The following is a 22,056-nucleotide window of genomic DNA, read 5'->3' on the forward strand; positions in this document are numbered from 1 at the left end:
GAATCAGGGGAGTAGTTTGAAGCTGAGGCCTCTGGACCATGAAAGCCTCCTCTACTCCTCAGACATCACAGGTTAAGGCCCCATCAGCTGCAGAGCCTTGCCTGACAGAACCAGCAGGAGAATGGAAGGGTCTAAGTGCCCTCTGAGCAAACAGACCTGAGGAAGGAGAGGTGAGTGAAAGCGCATCCGACTTCTCCCTCCCTCAGGTACAGGTAGGTGTCAAATAAATGTAGTCAGTGTAACAGGTGGACAACTGAGGCAGATTTATAGCAACATAATGGGTTTAGCAGTTTTTGATATATTTTTTAAGATAACATGTCATAATATTCAAGAATATTTTTCCCCACTTTCCCCACTTTCTGATTCTCCCTTTTACTACATATCTTCCTACCTGTTTACCATGTTCTAGACAGCAGTCCCCAGGGGGAGTTAGCTGAGAACATCAGTAAGACTTTGGGGTTATGAGTGTCTAAATAGTCAATTGTAAGTCCATAGTCCCTACAATATCCTAATGCTAAACATATCTGATTTGTCTCAATTACCTTTCACAGAAAGAAAATGTGAGATATTAAAATTCCAAAAGTAGGGATTAAAAAATAAATAAACTGTAGGGCATAGAATTTACCCTGTAGAACACTGGAAGAATACAGAATGATATGAGGGGATTCTTTCCCACAAAAGTTAAGAATTTTAAAGTGTGGGAAGACTGCAGGAATGGAAACACGAAGAGAATCTAGTTGACACACACACAGTTGCTCTTTGGCTTCTATGTGGTGGGATTAAAAATGGTGGTGAGGGCTTCCCTGGTGGCGCAGTGGTTGAGAGTCCGCCTGCCGATGCAGGGGACACGGGTTCGTGCCCCGGTCCGGGAAGATCCCACGTGCCGCGGAGCGGCTGGGCCCGTGAGCCATGGACGCTGAGCCTGCGCATCCGGAGCCTGTGCTCCGCAACGGGAGAGGCCACAGCAGTGAGAGGCCCGCGTATCGCAAAAAAGGAAAAAAGAAAATTACCAGATTATAATGGGAAACTCAATCACGAAGCTACTTCACTTCCAAGGCCATGTCTAGCAAGCATCCCTGACATTCTGAGAGCTGATTTTTTAACATTGTATAGTTGTTTTTTTTAATTTCCTGAGGGTGGCATCGTCTTGCCCTAGAACCCTAGAAATCTATGATGTGAGCTCTATTACAGTTTATAGAGTGTACACACAATATCCTTATCTATCACAGATGTATCATGCAACAACATATGTACTGGATCGTATGGCCCAAGTGACACAGCCACCTATATATCATGACCTGAACCTGATGCACAGACCTCTCCTCCCTGCGCCAACTCAGACTGGCAGCTTTCTGTGTGAGCCACAAATGGGTGGTGTCTTGTACCCAAGTGTGGAATGTATTGTGTCAACATTCCACCAAGCCCACAAACACTCTGCCTCACCATCAGTGGTAGGAGGACAAGGTTCAATTTCTTGTTCTTTAGCCTGGATAACATGTGCCAGTCTGAGATGCCTCAGGCATCTGGACCCCTGCCATATCCACTGATTGGCAGCCCATGAATTGTGGTAGGATTTACATCGTATTGTCTGGAGCACGTATATTTTTACCAGTCATTTACAGTCCTGGCAATTTCTTGCCCGTCGAATCTAATGAACGTGACGCCATCAATCCAGTCCTGCATTATACGACACACTGTGGAATGTCCAGACAATCAAAGTTTCTTCAGCCTTCACTGTGACAGAGAACAAGAGAATTAACACTGTCCTGGGGGAGAACTGAGGATGTGAACTGCTTTTACTCTAGGTAAACACAAACTATACCAGAAGACTGTATTCGTTTGTGTGTTTTTACTCTCCTGCTCAGCTCTGCATGTGATCAAGCATGGACAAACCTTTTCAAAATAATGAGTATAAAGTCTCAGCTTTGAGATGAATAAGGTCCAGTGATCTGCTGTACAGCTCAGTGCCTAAAGTGACAGGACCATATAATGAACTGAATTGTTAGGAGGGGAGATTTCAGTATTATCATTAAAAATGAATAAATAAAATAAAATGGGGCTTCCCTGGGGGCGCAGTTGTTGAGAGTCCGCCTGCCGATGCAGGGGACACGGGTTCGTGCCCCGGTCTGGGAAGATCTCACATGCCTCGGAGCGGCTGGGCCCATGAGCCATGGCCGCTGAGCCTGCGCGTCCGGAGCCTGTGCTCCGCAACGGGAGAGGCCACAACAGTGAGAGGTCCGCGTACCGCAAAAATAAATAAATAAAATAAAATAAAATAAAATAAAATAAAATAAAATAAAATATAAAATCCTAACAACAACAAAATACCCAACGGGATGTGATGAAAATTTTGAAGGAGAACGATATGTCTAAAACTTTGATTGTGGTAAAGATTTCATGAGTGTATGCATATATCCAAACTCACCAAATTGTCTATGCTAAACATGTGCAGTTTATTGTATATAAATAAAGGTTGTAGAAAAAATCTTAACGTGTCTCAACTCTAGATCACCAGCAGAGGGAGACATAATTCACTCAGAGACAGGACAAGGGCAGGTGCTCTCCTCACAAGCACTCCTGACTATTTAATCCAACATGAAATACCCATAATCTGCATGTATCCTTCCTCTTACCTCTGCCTCTCAGAAGAAGGTGAGAAATCATGATAGATAGATAGATAGACACATAAATATAGATATAGATAAGAGTCAGCCATAGTTAACATTTATAACTTTATATTTTCCACTACCCATGTTCCCACTGCCATGTACAACACCACCTTCGGTGTATAGTAACTCAAATCTTTTACTCATTAATGGATTAACCAATTTGACATTTATGTATTGTGTTACTGTAATCTTCTATTAACTATTAAATTTTACTTCTGTACCTGAAAATACTAAGGGGCACTCCAAGAAATGTGCTCAGTTCAAAAGATGCATTTGAAAACTCTGCTTTAGATCTACTTCTCACCAACCTTCCAGTCATGGTTGATCCAATCTTCTGACCATTTGGCCAAACTGTTAATCACTGCTCTTGAATTAGTAAAGATCTCTGACACAGGTTATCTCTGTGCAAGGCAAAGTGGATTCGAGCACATAACTCCAAGTCCTGCCCACTGAGATATTTTCTTCCTGCACGGTCTTACCCCACTATTCTTAAAGTGGGCTTCAATGCTATAAAAATCTACTTTGAAAAGATGAAAGCATATATGACATAAATTTGATCTGAATTATTTTCTTCTTCAATCAGTTTGCTAAAGGGAATCCACAGAAGCCTGTAGGTACACCATGAGAGAAAAGGGGGAAGTCTGCAAGTGTTGGTGCCAAGAGAGTTTGAACAACCTACGTGGGTAAATCCTGTGTGCCTGGGGGACAGAATCAAGCCCTGGCCTTAATATCCCACTTCTACCTGATGATAGATGCTCTTTTGCATGCATATGTTTATAGACTAGTGGGTCAGTTACCACTCAATGCAGAAAGAGCAACTCAGGTCACAGGACTCCTTTTGGGCCTATAGACAGCATGTAGTCTCTACAAGGAATTAATAGCAAATCAGAACCCATATCAAAAAAAGGGAATTCGGGGCTTCCCTGGTGGCGCAGTGGTTGAGAGTCCGCCTGCCGATGCAGGGGACGCGGGTTCGTGCCCCGGTCCGGGAAGGTCCCACGTGCCGCGGAGCGGCTGGGCCCGTGAGCTGTGGCCGCTGGGCCTGCGCGTCCGGAGCCTGTGCTCCGCAACGGGAGAGGCCACAACAGTGAGAGGCAAAAAAAAAAAAAAAAAGGGAATCGGTATCTTCAGAAGGGATTATGGCATTATTCCAATACTCTGGAGATCTGAACTGTGCTTCTCCCGCTGAGCTTTCTGTAGCCTCCATACACTGTCCCTATCTAACCCCAGGCACTTTAGCTTCACTGGTCCACTAGGTCATAAAGTCCACTGCAGGTTGTACTTAGTGCAGAGTCATCTTCTCTTCTGGGACTCACTCAGAAATGGCAACCTTACAAGTTATTAAGCAATCAGTCCGCTTATAGTCTCCATTTTTTTCAGTTACACCTCCTTATCTATATAAAAAATTGGAGAAAAGTATATCCTTTGAGATCTTGGATTACCATACAAACTCTTACCCAAAGGCAGCTTCAACTAAAATTTAATAGACCAGAATCTTTCATTTGGTGCTTGGAATCTTCTTCTGTTCTCCACTCCCCACTTCTCAAGTGACCTAGACTTTCTTACAAGGTCAAACCAAAAATCCTCACATGTAGACAGTGGAAAAAATTATTAAACACCCAGAAAAGCTATGCCTTGTAAGAAGACCATCTTTGGAGTGCAAGGGTGAGCTTTGAGTGAAGATCCCAGAGGAGGTGAAGAACTTATAGGGCAGTGAGAGCTCAGGCAGGCAAATCAATGAAATTATTGTCTTACTTTGTCCAGTTAGTCTGTGGGTGAGTGTGACACAGAACATAGTTTAACATTTACAGACAAAAGTCTTCATCTCCAGCACATGATTTTCCCACTCACCTTATTGATATTTAAATATGGGATTTTTATCTTTATTCCAAGAGAAAGGAAACAAAAACGAGTCAAACATTTAGATACAGATTCTGTCATGAACATGGAGAGTAAGGTCTTGATTCAGAAAAGTCAGGCAGGGAACCAAACCTGCTTCTCCAGGGTGTGAGAAAACTTATAAAGTTGGGATAAATACATTCACAGAGCCATTCCTGAAGTCCCTATGAGCCAAAATGCTTTTCCATGGACTTCGCCCTCTGTGGGGTGAGAACTTGCTGTTAGTTTTGAAAGGTAACCAGCTCCAATCACAGGTGCCTCAGGGCTCAGGGTCCAGTGCAGCCCACCTTCAGCCGGAGAACTCCCTCTACTGAGTGGGCTGATCTCAACTCTCCCTTAAGGACAAACTCTCTCCTGTTAACACAGAGAACAGTCCTTTGCATCCAGGAGGTGAACAGGCCTCCGTGTGTCTCTCATCTTGTCCAAAGCACCACGGGTTTGGGCTGTTTGGGTGGCAACGTCTACGGAACACCCTGCACTGAGTGTGTAACAGTATCCCAGTCTCCATCCCGCAGAGAAAGGACAGCAGGAAAACAAACTCAAACACCAACAAGACAGTCTTCCCAGGCCATGAATATCAGACACTGGCTTTCACTTTTAAGGACCTCAGGCTAATAGTATCTGACAAGAGACAAAAGTACAGTGAAGCTGCCTGCCTAAGACCTTCCTCATTCAGTTGACTGTGGTCAAAATTAGAGACTCACAGAGGTCTGCTCCCCACCCGGGAGTCATGGAGGTCACTCATTCGACCCTGAAACACTCTTATTATTGGTGCGTGGTGTGCAGTGACTAGTGTTGACTGCTCGTTAGTTCTGTTTACAGGCCTTAACATGTTTTTTGTCACATACACGGGACAGAGAGCCTCTTTTAGAATCAGAAGTCTTATCATTTCTGTCTGAAGGTAGGAAAGGAATATTTCAAAGACTTTCCTGACCAAGAATGAGTTTTTAAGAGAGTTCACATTGTCTGTATATTTTAGGACAGTTGGTCATAATACAACAAATAATAATTGGAGACTTTTAAAAGTTTTCTGGTAACTTCACAAAAGAGACAAATTCTCTTTGAAATTCATCCATCTTAAAGAATAGTTTTAAAAAGGGGTTTCTGGAAAATTGATTTGTAACAAAAGAAAACACGACAGAATTCTCACTTTCACTTTTTCCCACAGTTTACGTTTCCATGTTCATTGCTGGCTTATTTGTTTCTTAAGGCTTCTGTAAGAAGGTACTAGGAATTTGGTGGCCTAAAACAACAGAAATGGATCCTTTCTCAGGACTGCAAACTTGAAGTATGAATTTAAGGTGTTGTCCAGGCCAGGCCCTCTCTGAAACCTGTAGGTAAGGACCCCTCCTTGCCCTTTTTTCACCTTCTGGTGGCCCCAGGTTTTCCCGAACTAGTGGTATCATAAGTCCAATCACTTGTCTTCACGTGGTCTCTTCTGTGTATTGCTGTCTTTGTGTCCTTTCTCCTCTTCTTGTAAGGCCACCTGTCATGTTCATTAAAGGCCCACCATACTGCAGTATGACCACATTTTAATTACCTAATTATATCGACAATGAATATTTTCCAAATAATGCCACATTCTGAGGTCCTAGAGTCTAAAACTTCATTATAATTTTTAGGGGAACAGAATTCATTCAGTAAGAGTGCATAAAAACAATTCTTAATTTAATACTTGTTAAAAGAATTGTATAAAACTAGCGTTAATATTTATAATACCTTCTCCATTTTGCTTCATATTTGTTTTTTTCAGATGTTTATCTTTTGACTTCTTTCACTGCATGGTTAATTAAAGGGCTGGAGTCTTCAGGACAGCAGCCTGCTACCTAGGGGAAACCCCTATCTGTCTTGGTACCTTCAGAAGCCAGAAGTAAGACCCAGAATCTATTTGCTAGCATCATAAAAGAGACCAGGTCAAAGATAGCAAAAACTTAAAGAAATAGAATAAAATAAAAAGGTAAATAATATTTTGACTAGTGAGATATGGAACATAATGTATTTCTGCATGTCCTTCTACACCACGATTTTTCTCAGAAAATGATATTATCGCCATAAAGTTCTGAGTTTAAAGGTGAACATAATTTTTGCTCAGTTATCTTTTCAGCATTGTTTCAAAATCTTATTCTTGAGTATTTCCCAGAGAATATGCACACCAAACATGCTTGTGGAATCTTACTAGTTAATTTTCTAGTTAATTTGTTAATTTGTCTTCATGGTCAATTAAGTCTGGCTTGGATTGCAATTACCCAAACTTGAATAGGACAACAAAGTCTACTCTTTCAACTTCTCCAAATTCTATTTGCAGGACAAAAGCAATTTGACGTTGGCACTATTTTTCTGGAGCCGTTCAATTCACCATGACCTGCACCGGGCTGACATGTGAGAACAGTCACATTGTTTTCCTATTTAATGAAAGCTGGCGTAACAGACTGACCCTCTGAGCAGTGGTAGCCTGGAACCATGTTCCCTATGGACCATTCTTAAATAAAGGCCCAGGAAGGTGTCAATGATAGACACAGGCTACCCTGAGACATTAAAATAAAGGATCCATCATTGCTCTTCGCACAAACTGCGTCTTCTTTTGAACTGTAGACTCATGGCTGTGGCTTCCAACACACAGGCAGTGGGAGCTTAGGTTCTCACACAGAGCTGACAAAAATCAGGAAATCCTGCAGGACCTGGTTCTCCTTGATGGGAAAGAGGCAACAGGGGAAGAGTCTTTCTAAGCACCACTCAGAAAAATATATTATAAAATAATTCTTTTTTCATATTGTTCCATCATCCCAAGTGAAGTTTTTCATCAAAAAAATCCTTTGATTAGTCTGCCCTATATATTTATATTATATATGGCATATATATATTTTATATATATATGAAGAGAGACAGAGATAGAGATATAGATAGAATTATGATAGAATATGCACCAGACTGAAAAAACTGGTTTTCAGGTATTTCATTTTACTGTCTTAGGCATAAAATTCTTATACCTTTTCTTTTTTTTTTTTTTTTTTTTGCGCTACCCAGGCCTCTCACTGCCGTGGCCTCTCCCGTTGCGCAGCACAGGCTCCGGACGCGCAGGCTCGGCGGCCACGGCTCACGGGCCCAGCCGCTCTGCGGCATGTGGGACCTTCCCGGACCGGGGCACGAACCCACGTCCCCTGCATCGGCAGGCGGGCTCTCAACCACTGCGCCACCAGGGAAGCCCTACCTTTCCTTATTGTCTTAAACTGAACTGTCAACTCTCTGAACAACAGACATATTTTTTCCCTGTCAGGCTTAAGTGCTCTTTGAAATTTCATTCACTAGGTGCCAGAAAAGACCAGTTCTAACACCTGTTTCTAACATTCTTAAACAGGTAACCTGGGAACTGCACTTACCTGACAGCTCTTGAAACAGCTTAACTCTATGCAGTTATTTGGAGAAAGTTCTGATGGTCAGTACTAGTGGGGAAGGAGCTGTTCTCTTATCTAGATCAGCCTGGAAGAATCAGAGCAAGATGACTGTTCCCCTCCCGGATATTGACCCTGGACCCACATGTCTTCACTTCAGGGTCTCGTATGCTTTCTTAGAGCCGCAGGCCACGTACACTGGGTTCTTGCAATCAATCCGGACTTTCACAGTGGGATTCTTCCTCCCACTATTCCAAGCAGTAAGGACTTTTGCTATTGGTTTTCATCTAAACACAGAAGACCTTTATTTCACTTTGCCCAAAGTTGAGCCCCTCCCTCCCTCCCCCTGGCTCTTTCCACACAGCTGCCCCCCTCCCCCACCAGGGGATTTGCATGTTGTTCCGGAGGGAGGACCTTCCCCTGCAAGTGTGAGATAAAAGTTCAGCTCCAGTCTTGCTCTGACTTATCAGGACTCATCAATTGCAGCTTCTGAAAATGGGGTTCCCTGCTCAGCTCCTTGGGCTGCTAATGCTTTGCATCCCAGGTAAGGATGGAGGGGAGATGAGACTGAGGATGAGTTTGGAGGCAACACTGCTCACCATGTGTGGTCTGTCTGCATGTTAGATGTGTATGAGTTGTCCTGCAGACTGGCATGGGATGTTTAGATCTGTGAGAGTGAGGAAGTTTCCAGAAGAAACAATTACCTGGTCTTTGTTCAGGACTGTGACAAGGGAAGTAGGGATGGTGTAGGTAATGGTTAGAGGCCTCTTTGCACTTCACAGATGTCAGGTTCATTACTGTGACTGTACAATTTTGTTGTACAGATGACAAGCACAGATAATGAGAGTAAAACAAAGTCGCATTTTAGATAAAATAAATAAGAATTGGAAATGATAAAAATGGCTGCTAATATTTTCATGGAACTTGGTACTTTTTGTCATGATTTTAGGATCCAGTGGGGACATTGTGATGACCCAGACTCCACTCTCCCTGACTGTCATCCCTGGAGAGACTGCCTCCATCTCCTGCAAGTCTAGTCAGAGCCTCGTACATAGTGATGGAAACACCTATCTGAATTGGTTGCAACAGAAACCAGGCCAGTCTCCACAACGACTGATCTATAAGGTTTCTAACCGTGACTCTGGAGTCTCAGACAGATTCAGTGGCAGTGGGTCAGGGACAGATTTCACACTCAAAATCAGCAGGGTGGAGGCTGGGGACGCTGGAGTTTATTACTGTCATCAAGGTACACAAAATCCTCCCACAGTGGTACAGCCCTGAACACAAACCTCCCCGCCTCGGGCTGCTCAGCTGCCCCAAGTGCACCTTCTCTGGGGAACTCACATTAGGTTCTCTGCGTCTGTGTAAGAGGAATATGTTGGAGATCTCAGGGGGATAGCTTGCAGCTGAGGGCTCTGGACCATGAGTGTCTCGGCTACATCTCAGGCACCACATGTTAAGGTATCAGCTGCACGGCCTGGTCCTGGCAGAAGCAGCAGGGGAAGGTAGGGGGTCCTGTGTCCTGTAGCAACCAGTTACGTGAAAGGGAGGCTGAGGGAAACGTCAACCTCATCCTCTCTGCCTTGTCTACGTTTGTCGATTAAACGCATCCAGTCCAATAATCAGACAAATGACACTAATACATGGCAACAAAAGTTTAACACGTTTGCAAATGCATAGTCTGGGGTATATTTTCCTCAGGATAATTTTTGGTAATATTGGTAAATTGGTATTTTCCCTCTTTTTCAACTTCCTACTTCTTTATACTTAGATGACCTCCTCCTTTAACATGTTCCAGAAAGTATTCTACACAAGCTGTCCTCAGGGAGACTATGAATGAGAATAATCGGTAAAAATGTTTAATCTTTGAATATTTAAATAGGCTCTTTGAAATTCACAGAAAATAAAAGATCTCAGTGCCAAAAGATTTTTTTTTTTGCCTCTTTTTTCTGAGTGAAAAGGCTTGCAATTTCAAATGTGGGCTTTGACTATAAACAGCAAAAAATGAATAATGGAGGACATAAAGTTTACTGCATGTGCAACAGGAAAAACCTAGATATGACATGTCTCTTTTTACTCCCAAATTGAAAACAATATTGAGAATATTTAACCGAAATAGTATTTTAGATATGACAAATTTGGTAGTATATTGTCATAAGAAAAGTTTTCAAACAATAAATAAGTTCACATGACACAGTTATTAACTGAAAATAAACATGAAAAAATGTATTTTAGTTGGAAATGTACATAAAATGTATGCATTGCATAGATTTCATTTACAGTAGTGCCCTAAATGAAATCTGACCGCATAAGGGGTCCTGCCACTTAAGTGTCAGAACAGTGTGATAGAATTACAAGGATGAATGGAGGAACAAAACAACATGATCTTAATTCTTGTTAAGAAAATGAAGTATTTCAGAGTTGATTGTCTATTCTAAGAAAATGGACTCCACAGCAAGCGTAGTGAAAATCCCAATGTGTCAATTGCATTAGGTTTCAAGGTGTATGGGAAAATATATATAGAAGTAAGCAGACAGGAGCCTTCAAATTGAGGAATTTAAGACTCAATAAATTATTTGAAAATACTAGTTCATCACTGAGTTGAAAGAGATTGTGGAATGCACTGGGAGAAAAAGGAAGCGAAAGTAGGAAGAGTAGGACTTAAACTTTTGCACAGTCATCTGATCCCTCATGAGATTGATAACACCCAGAGTTTCCAGGCTCAGAGAGGAGATAAAACCAAAACCAGCGCCAAGGCGGTGAGATAAGTAAAGGAGTCCTACAGAACACAAATACCCCAAATGGCTAGATTCTCAAAATGAAATGATCTCAAAAACTGAAAGGGGAATTTGGGGGCAATGATCGTCTGGATTTTTCCTGTGGTCTCCAGTGTCCCTCAGTTCAGATGTGCAGACATATTTCTCTCAGTCTCACAATATGTGGCCGAAAACTATCACTTCCTGAGTAGCAGAGCTAATTACCTGGGCAAAATAGTAAATATCTGGATTGCCTATCAGTCTATGGACATATATTACCACATACTGATACAGCTTTAGAATATCCTACAGAATCTTCAGGTAGACATATACTTCTAGGAATAAGAAACTCTGTTACAGCAAGGCCCCAAATTGCATGACAGGAAGCAGGCATTTCCCAAATTGGTCATTGTGTGTAATGATGAAAGAGCTTGCTATAAATTTCACCCTTGGCTCAAACCTATTTATTCTTGCTATCATGGTCACTTTTTCAAAATATACAGAATATCTTAATGGAGAGTTTCCTAAGTCTACAAGATGTCACACCTAAGCAGCCTCCTTTGTGTAATACTGCGTTTGGTAGGATTAATGGATGCTGTGATCAGATAGATGTCTATTGTTATATGACTTTTTTCACAAAGTAAGTTCCTTGATCCAGTGGCTTCTCCTGTGGGCAAACCACAGGCTCTGTGAATCCGTAGATAGTAACAGCAACTGAGGCTCTGTGGGTAGGGAAGGCTAATCTCTATCCAGATTGCAACTAATCCCAGGAGCAATGCATCTCACGGAGGAAGTGATTTGGGGTACAAAATACCACCATGTGGGTGCTGGTATTGATGCCTAATGCTGGGAACACTGATATCCAAAGATGACAGTATGAGATCTACACTGCTCGAGGTGGTGGACGTGGTGGACATGGGCTCATGCTGTTGGGCATCTGCACAGCCTCCACCCATGTCACCTGGGCTGCTCTATTCATGGACATGCAGAGGAAATACTGTAGTAGTTGTGACAAAGTCTGGGGCTACTTAATCTGCTCAGGTATGTAAGAATCTTCTGGTGCTTGGTTGTTCGAAGTCTTGTCTGTGGTAGATGTTCTGCCGATAATTTTTTTTTGCGGTACGCGGGCCTCTCACGGTTGCGGCCTCTCCCGCTGCGGAGCACAGGCTCCGGACGCGCAGGCTCAGCGGCCATGGCTCACGGGCCCAGCCGCTCCGCGGCATGTGGGATCTTCCCGGTCCGGGGCACGAACCCGTGTCCCCTGCATCGGCAGGCGGACCCTCAACCACTGCGCCACCAGGGAAACCCCTCTGCAGACTTTTGACATAAAACAAAGTTACAATTACATCATGCCCACGTCCTTAGGTTTATCTACATTCCTTTTCCCCAGACTCCTAATCTCTGATCTGCCAATCTTCTCTTTGATTAACCAGCTACTTTGAAATCGCTGTAAACCCTTATCTCGGGCCAGTTCTCTATGCAGACTAAGATGATAACCAGGGGCACTGCTCATGTACCTGCTAGCTTAACATTTTATTTCAGACCCTGCCATTGATTGGGCTGTAGTGTGGGGACTGTACATCTTTGCTCAGACCAACACATGATACCGGCATAGCCATGGACAAAGCCTGGAGGGTTTTTTTTTCCCCTATGGAATTAGCTGGTTTACCACTCCCATGAAGCCAAAATATAAGCCGATGCAGAGGTGTTAGGGCAAGATTGGAAAGTGATATGGGGACCTGGGATACTTGTCCATGGAAATGAAGTGTGCCTGCTGAATTTGCTCAGGTCCAATCCTAAATGAACCATCTCCTTTCTAAGACTGACTGCGGTTGCGACCCATCCACCCTGATAATTTGATGAGTGTGAAATTACCAGGTTACAGTAGGAAGCTCAATCACACAGCTTCTTAATGTCCCATAGACACATCTACCAGAGGTCTGTGACATCCTGTGAGCTGATTTTTGAATAGTGTACAATATTTTTATTTTTTAAGGATGTCATGATCTTGCACTACAAGTCTACAAATCTAAGATGTGGGTTTATAATAGAGCTTTTCAGAGTGTGCTCACGATATCCTTATCTAATCCAAACGTAACCTGCACCAGGTGATGTGTTAGACCATTTGGTCCAAGCGATGGAGCTGCTCATATTGCTACCTGAACCTGATGCAGAGTCCTCTCCTGCTGTGGGCCTCCTGCGATCTGGAAACCTTCTAAATATACCTGATCAATGGGATGTGGTAGCCCCCCTACCTCCTAAGAATGTAATGTGCTCTCTCAACATTTCATGACGCCTACAAACCTCTGTGCTTCACTTTCTGTGGCAGGAGACGCAAGGTGCGATGACTTGCTATCTATCTTGAAGAGCATATGCCATCCTGCCTCAGACCTCTGGACCCGAGCCATATTCACTGATAGGGAAGGTCATGAATTTTTTAAGTATTTGCATTCCATCCTCTGACCTTGTATATTTACAAGTCACCAAGAGTTCTTGCAATTTCTTGATCATCGGGTTTACTTAAAATGTTTTGATCAGCAGGTAGTTTATAGTGCAACACGCCGCGGAACGTCCAGATGATCAACGTTTCTTTGGTCTACATTGTAACAGAGAGCAAGATGGTTAACACTGTCCTTGGACAAGACTGAGGATATGAGCTGGTGTTCATTCTAGATGCAAGCAAACTATATCAGAGGACCACCTTAGATTGTGTGTCTTCACTCTGCTGTTCTGTCATGTAAATGATCACGTCTGGACAAAATTCTATTAAAATAATGGGTATAAAGTTTTAGTTATGCAAGATGACTGAGTTCTAGAGATGTGATCTAAAACACAGTGCCTATAGTCAAAATTTGTTAAGAGGGTAGATCACATGTTAAATATTCTTACCAAATGTACACATACACACAAACACACACCCACAGCTAACAGCAGCAACAACAAATAAAATGGATGCAAGGAATCTTTTGAAGAATATTTAATATATTACATTTTTCCCTTTAGGTTGTTCTTTGCTTAACCATTTGTAACATTTTGTAGATTGTTGATACTGGAAAACTTGAAGAAATTAAACAGGTTATCTTATATCCAGCAGTGACCAAAGTGCAGTAAGAATGAATCTTAAGTCAACCTGTGTCTTAATGACCTCTAACAGAGAGATGCACTGTATCAGTCACTGAGGAGTAGATCACCTATTCCAACGACCTCCTTTTACACATAAAGACAGAGAAACCAAGAAACCTGCACTCCTTGCAGATAAAAAAATTCACTATTATTTCTTCTTATTGTAAGATGAATCCTGAGGCCCCTTTCATGTCTGTGAGTGCCCTGAGAAATCATTGAATGTGATGTGTTTAGTCTCAATGATATTTGTGATCATGTGACTTTAAAAAAATTAAGTTGCCAGTGGAGACTTGTGCTCACCTAATTTGTAACATCCAGTAAAAGCTTCAAGAGAGAAAGTCACCATCAGCTGCAAAGTATCAACATATTAGTACCCACTTGAGCAGATACCAATGAAAATATGACAAGTCCCCAGTCTTCTCAAACCATACGTCCATCCGTCCCCTGGTATCCTTCTTTGGTGTCATTACAGTGAGTCTGAGACAAATTTCACCTCTGCGATCATTAGCCTAAAGGCTCAAAATGCACCGTATTATTACTACCAACAACATAAGAATTTGTATCTCAAAATGTGACAGCCCTGAACAAAAAGAGTCCACTGATTCAGTTATTTCTTCTTATCCAGGTTACCAATGTCTAATTGGGGAGATCTGGTGGAAATCTCAGGGAAAGGGACTTAGAAATGTTGTTTATTCCCATCTCAGATGACAGTGGCTGGAACCATACATCCTTCTGTTTTTGCAAGATGTTATATATTTCCAGGTCAGATTAGGACAACTACTAGAAGCTATTTGGTGTGTACAATTAAGCATACTCATTACAAATATGTTTATGGGACATTCCAGGAAAACATGACAGCTAGTTTGGAACAGTCACAATAAACATGACCCTCTGTATACAACATGATCATCTATAGGATAAAAGGCAACTAAACATGAGTTGATGCACTATATAAAAGGGTGAGAATTTTATAATTTTATTTCAAGAGATCTTGATATACTTGTTTCTCATAAAAACAATTATGGATTTAAGATATAGATTTGAATTTTGCAGCAAACTGTAACAAAAGGCAAGTTAAAAGGATAAGTCAGGGCTTCCCTGGTGGCGCAGTGGTTGAGAGTCCGCCTGCCAATGCAGGGGACACGGGTTCGTGCCCCAGTCCGGGCGAAGTGGCTGGGCCCATGAGCCATGGCTGCTGAGCCTGCGCATCTGGAGCCTGTGCTCCGCAACAGGAGAGGCCACAACAGTGAGAGACCCGCGTACCACAAAAAAAATAAAAAAAGGATAAGTCAAATGGAAGAATAATGTTTGAGGAGCGTATCATTTTCTGTTCTTCATCCTTTGCTCCATTGGCAATTCTTCTGCCATAGTTCATCCCCCAATATTGTTAAATGCCATATCTGCCCAGTGAGGGTTTTATTTTTTCCCCTGAATCTGAAAATCTAACAGACAGTGAGGTAGATTCCTCAAATCAAATTATCTATATTGATGTTGACACTAAAAAGTACAGTTTTGCTTATTTAATACTTGAAATAAAGACAAAAATCTTATTTTAAGACTGGGTGTTAGTTTTAGTTGGTACTTATTTCTATACCCTCATTCTCAGGAGCTAAATCCCCATTGGGAAATGAAGTTCTGTCTCATCTATGTCTGTGCATAAAATGACTGAGCTTTCTGAAGCTATGGCTTTGGAGACAACATCTACCAGTGTCCTCTACCAGAGTCTGCATTCCCCTGCCTGGGGTGGTGAAATATTATTGTGGCCCTTAACTCTATTCTTCAGATATATCAATTCCTTATTTTCTTCACTATTGAGTCTTAGGAAACACAGAGACGGTATGAAAGCTAGCTGTGTCTTTGTCATATTCTGCGAGTTAGATTCTCTTCTTTTTTTTTTTTAACATCTTTACTGGAGTATAATTTCTTTACAATGGTGTGTTAGTTTTTGCTTTATAACAAAGTGAATCAGTTATACATATATATATGTCCCCATATCTCTTCACTCTTGCATCTCCCTCCCTCCTACCCTCCCACTCTCCCTATCCCACCCCTCTAGGTGGTCACAAAGCACCGAGCTGATCTCCCTGTGCTATGCGGCTGCTTCCCACTAGCTATCTATTTTAATCCCGACTTGCCCCTAGGTTCTTCTGACCATTTTTTTTCTTTCTTTTTTTTTTTAGATTCCATATATACGTGTTAGCATACAGTATTTGTTTTTCTCTTTCTGACTTACTTCACTCTCTATGACAGTCTCTAGGTCCATCCATCTCACTAAAAATAACTCAGTTTCGTTCCCTTTTATGGCTCAGTAATATTCCACTGTATATATGTGCCACATCTTTTTCCATTCATCTGTTGATGGACACTTAGGTTGTTTCCATGTCCTGGCTATTGTAAATAGAGCTGCAATGAACATTTTGGTACATGACTCTTTTTGAATTATGGTTTTCTCAGGGTATATGCCCAGTAGTGGGATTGCTGGGTCATATGGTAGTTCTATTTGTAGTTTTTTAAGGAACCTCCATACTGTTCTCCATAGTGGCTGTACCAATTCACATTCCCACCAGCAGTGCAAATATCTAGGAATAAACCTACCTAAGGAGACAAAAGACCTGTATGCAGAAAATTATAAGACACTGATGAAACAATTAAAGATGATACAAATAGATGGAGAGATATACCATGTTCTTGGATTGGAAGCATCAACATTGTGAAAATGACTATACTACACAAAGCAATCTACAGATTCAATGCAATCCCTATCAAACTACCACTGGCATTTTTCACAGAACTAGAACAAAAAAATTCACAATTTGTATGGAAACACAAAAGACCCCGAATAGCCAAAGCAATCTTGAGAACGAAAAACGGAGCTGGAGGAATCAGGCTCCCTGACTTCAGACTATACTACAAAGCTACAGTAATCAAGACAGTATGGTACTGGCACAAAAACAGAAATATAGATCAATGGAACAGTATAGAAAGCCCAGAGATAAACCCATGCACATATGGTCACCTTATCTTTGATAAAGGAGGCAGGAATGTACAGTGGAGAAAGGACAGCCTCTTCAATAAGTGGTGCTGGGAAAACTGGACAGGTACATGTACTAAAAGTACTAAAAGTATGAGATTAGATCACTCCCTAACACCATATACAAAAATAAGCTCAAAATGGATTAAAGACCTAAATGTAAGGCCAGAAACTATCAAACTCTTAGAGGAAGACATAGGCAGAACACTCTATGACATAAATCACAACAAGATCCTTTTTGACCCACCTCCTAGAGAAATGGAAATAAAAACAAAAATAAACAAATGGGACCTAATGAAACGTCAAAACTTTTGCACAGCAAAGGAAACCGTAAACAAGACGAAAAGACAACTCTCAGAATGGGAGAAAATATTTGCAAACGAAGCAACTGACAAAGGATTAATCTCCAAAATTTACAAGCAGCTCATGCAGCTAAATATCAAAAAAACAAACAACCCAATCCAAAAATGAGCAGAAGACCTAAATAGACATTTCTCCAAAGAAGATATACAGATTGCCAACAAACACATGAAAGAATGCTCAACATCATTAATCATTAGAGAAATGCAAATCAAAACTACAACGAGATATCATCTCACACCGGTCAGAATGGCCACCATCAAAAAATCTACAAACAATAAATGCTGGAGAGGGTGTGGAGAAAAGGGAACCCTCTTGCACTGTTGTTGGGAATGTAAATTGATACAGCCACTATGGAGAACAGTATGGAGGTTCCTTAAAAAACTAAAAATAGAAATACCATGTTACCCAGCAATCCCACTACTGGGCATATACCCTGAGAAAACCATAATTCAAAAAGAGTCATGTACCACAATGTTCATTGCAGCACTATTTACAATAGCCAGGACATGGAAGCAACCTAAGTGTCCATCAACAGATGAATGGATAAAGAAGACGTGGCACATATATACAATGGAATATTACTCTGCCATAAAAAAAAACATGAAATTGAGTTATTTGTAGTGAGGTGGATGGACCTAGAGTCTGTCATATAGGGTGAAGTAAGTCAGAAAGAGAAAAACAAATACTGTATGCTAACACATATATATGGCATCTAAAAAAAAGGTTCTGAAGAACCTAGCGGCAGGACAGGAATAAAGACGCAGACATAGAGACAGATCTGAGGACACAGGAGGGGTAGGGTAAGCTGTGACAAAGTGAGAGAGTGGCATGGACATATATACACTACCAAATGTAAAATAGATAGCTAGTGGGAAGCAGCCATTTAGCACAGGGAGATCAGCTCAGTGCTTTGTGACCACCTAGAGGGGTGGAATAGGGAGGGTGGGAGGGAGATGCAGGAGGGAGGAGATATAGGGATGTAGGTATATGTATAGCTGATTCACTTTGTTATAAAGCAGAAAGTAACACACCATCTTAAAGCAATTATACTCCAATAAAGATGTTTTTTAAAAAAAACTCACAGTCAATATTCTTTGAGGCTCTGCATTGAAAATTTTATGAACTGCTGTATCACAAACTGCCGTTAGATGGCAGACATATGCTGAATAAACACAAGACATAATCCTGTTCTCAGAAATACTGAGAAGGTAAGTGACACTGTACCATTTTCAACAGGAGCCCCTAAGGCTTGAATGGCTTCTGGCGTGGTAGGGACACCTGGGGAGGAGCTGTCTTCTGCTGAGTGGTGGAGAAACCCTCCTAAATGCTCTGTGCTCTGTGGCTGGAAGCGCTGCCTTGTTCCTCCCCTCTGTGATGGCTGTGTTCCCAGTGCCCATCTCTACCCTCTCTGAGCAGGACCCGCCTCAGGAAGCACCTCGGGAAAATGGGGACGCCAGCTTTTCTCCTCTTCCTCTTGCTGTTCTGACTCTGGTGAGGAAGGAGGACTCAGGCTTCAGCCTCAGTTTCTCTGCATTGAACATGCACATGCCCTTGAAGAGGAAGTTGTTAGTCTGTTATTTTCTGATCAGAAATGCATCAAATGGAATGAGCTACCTACATGCTTCGTTTGCATATTGGGGATGTCAATGTTTGCTCTCCCACTGCGATGCCACTGGGGACACTGTGTGGACACCGTCTCCAGCCTTCCTCCCTGTGTCCCAGGAGAGAGGGGCCCCATCACCTGCAGGGCCAGCCAGAGTATTCACAGCGTCCTGGCCTGACATTAGCAGAAAGCAGGATGAACCGCTGAGCTCCTGCACACTGACACTTACCCCTGGTCATGAGGCAGTGGGTCTGCACAGACATCACTCTCCTCACCAGCAGGAGAACTGCCTTCAGGAGTCCCGGGACACTCCTCCTGTCATCACTCTGAGCCCAAGCCTAACCCAGCTTTCTCTCCTAGAGCTCTTAAGCTTTCTGGGGCCATCTCAGGGGAATAAGGCTGGGCCAACCCCCTCTCCTCCTGACCCTCCCTTCCCACCTCCTCTATGGGCACCTCCAGTGCATCTCACCTTCATCACTGAGTGAAGCACTTTGGTGTGTTCTGTCGACCTCCTACTCTGAATTCACTGATTTCAATTCATCTTTATGTCATACACATGCACTCTCATCTTGAGATTTGAGGCCCTTGTTTCTCACATCCTGACCCATTGTTATCCTGTAGTTCTAATTCCACTCCATGAATCCTTGTGGAGGAGTCATTGTTGGCAGGTTGAGGTTATTGGAAACCATAAAGTAAGATACAAATACTCAGATGCTAGCAATAAGGGACAGGGGAAGACCTGGCCCATTGAGAACAAGAGTCCTGGCAGCCATGAGAAGCAATGAATCCTGGGGCAGGGGGGACATCCCTCCTCACTCCGAGTCAGACCTAAGGCTGAGAACAGGCTTGAGTGTTCTCAAGTGGAGTGGTTTCGTTTGTGTGACTACACTTGCACCTGAGGTCACCTGTGCTGCTCTTAGGGAGGGAAGCCACCAGGGGGGGTTCTGCCTATGGGATGAGCTCTGGAAAGAAATATTTCTCCTCTTGAGTCCCTGGCACACTATATATCTCCCCAGTGCCTACAGCTTCACAGGGTCCCCCAGACCTCCCTCGGATCACTCAGAGTCCTCAAAAATGAGCAGGTCCCTGATGACCCCTCAGGAACGTGGGTGTGGGGTCCTGGGCTTCATCACCATCAGGCTCTGTAGTGGGGAAGTGGCCATAGAGCAATGAACTCACTGTTGATTTGAAAGGTTCATGCTCATTTTTCAAAATATAAAATCATTTTTATGACCACCTAGAGGGGTGGGGATAGGGAGGGTGGGAGGGAGATGCAAGAGGGAGGAGATATGGGGATATATGTATATGTATAGCTGACTCACTTTGTTACACAGCAGAAACTAACACGCCATTGTAAAGCAATTATACTCCAATGAAGATGTTAAAAATATATATATAGAATCAATTTTATAATGCAATTTAGCTTATGGTAACTTAGCAAAACAAGGGAAAACAAGAAATGTGTCACACTTATATCAATTAGAGGATGTTGATTTATGTTACTAATGTATGTAACTTTAATTTGATTTAAAAGTCTCTGCCAAAATAAACTTTATTTCCTATAACTTAAAATGTTTATATATGCTGAGAATATAATACATAGGAAAAAGAAATTGAAGATGATTCAAAGAAATAGAAAGATATCCCATGCTCTTGGATTGGAAGAACTGACATTGTTAAAATGGTCATACCACCCAAATCAATCTACAGATTTAATGCAATCTCTATCAAATTACCCATGATATTTTTCACAGGACTAGAACAAATAATCCTAAAATTTACATGGAACCACAAAACACCAAAATTACAAAGTAATCCTGAGGAAAAAGAACCTAGCTGGAGGTATAACCCTCCCAGACTTCAGACAATAGTACAAAGTTACAGTAATCAAAACAGCATAGTATTGGCACAAAAACAGACCAATGGAACAGACTACAGAGCTCAGAAAAAAACCCACACACCTACTGTCAATTAATCTTCAGCAAAGGAAGCAAGAATATTCAATGGAGAAAAGACAGTCTGTTCAGCAAGTGGTGTTGGGAAAGTTGGACAGCTCATCTAAACCAATGAAGTTAGAACACTCCCTCACAAAAATAAATTCAAAATGACTTAAAGCCCTAAATATAAGACACGGCACCATAAAACTCCTAGAAGAGATCATAAGGAAAACATGCTCTGATGTAAATTGTAGCAGTATTTTTTCAGATTACTCTCTCAAGACAAAAGAAATAAAAGCAAAAGTAAACAAATGGGACCTAACCAAACTTACAACTTTTGCGCAGAAAGGAAACCATAAACAAAATGAAAACACTACCTACAGACTGGGAGAAAATACTTACAAACGATGTGACCAACAAGGGCTTAATTTCCAAATATACAAACAGTTCATACAACTCAATGTCAAAAAACTAACAATGCAATCAAAAAACTGGCAGAAGAACAAAATAGACACTTCTCCAAAGAAGACATACAAATGGCCAACAGGCACATGATAAGATGCTCAACATTGCTAATTATTAGAGAAATAGAAATCAAAACTGCAAAGAGTTATCACCTCATACCAGTCAAACTGGCCATCATCAAAAAGTCTACAAATAGGAAGGAGCTTCAAGATGGTGGAAGAGTAAGACGTGGAGATCACCTCCCTACCCACAAATACATCACAAATACATCTACATGTAGAACAACTCCTACAGAACAGCTACTGAGTGCTGGCAGAAGACCTCAGACCTCCCAAAAGGCAAGACACTCCCCACGTACCTGCGTAGGGCAAAAGAAAAAACAGAGACAAAGAATAGGGACAGGACTGGCACCAGTGGGAGGGAGCTGTGAAGGAGGAAAGGTTTCCACACACTAGGAAGCCCCTTCGCGGGCGGAGACTGCGGGTGGCGGAGGGGGAAGCTTCGGAGCCATGGAGGAGAGCGCAGCAACAGGGGCGCGGAGGGCAAAGCAGAGAGTTTCCCGCACAGAGGATCGGTGCCGACCGGGCTTCGGTTGATGGCAGGGAGAGGACTGGCTGCCTCAACACAGCCTGGAGGGGCAAGAGCCTTTTTCTTGCCTCTTTGTTTCCTGGTGCACGAGGAGAGGGGATTACGAGTGCTGCTTAGAGGAGCTCCAGAGACGGGTGCGAGCAGTGGCTATCAGCGCAGACCCCAGAGACGGGCATGAGACGCTAAGGGCTGCTACTGCCGCCACCAAGAAGCCTGTGTGCGAGCACAGGTCA

The 22,056-nt window shown here is 42.4% G+C and overlaps 1 protein-coding gene across 1 annotated transcript in view; it reads right to left on the minus strand.

Moving 5' to 3' along the window:
- Positions 1 to 1,444: 1,444 nt before the first annotated feature.
- Positions 1,445 to 22,056, minus strand: part of RPIA (ribose 5-phosphate isomerase A) — a 126,354-nt gene continuing 105,742 nt past the window's right edge. The window contains exon 9 of the mRNA XM_069541265.1: positions 1,445 to 1,734. Coding sequence (XP_069397366.1) covers positions 1,667 to 1,734 — 68 coding nt within the window. The 3' untranslated portion in view covers positions 1,445 to 1,666. The remainder of the gene's footprint in view (positions 1,735 to 22,056) is intronic.

The sequence above is a fragment of the Delphinus delphis genome, chromosome 12, assembly GCF_949987515.2.
Source record: "Delphinus delphis chromosome 12, mDelDel1.2, whole genome shotgun sequence".
In the NCBI taxonomy this organism is placed as follows: Eukaryota; Metazoa; Chordata; class Mammalia; order Artiodactyla; family Delphinidae; genus Delphinus; species Delphinus delphis.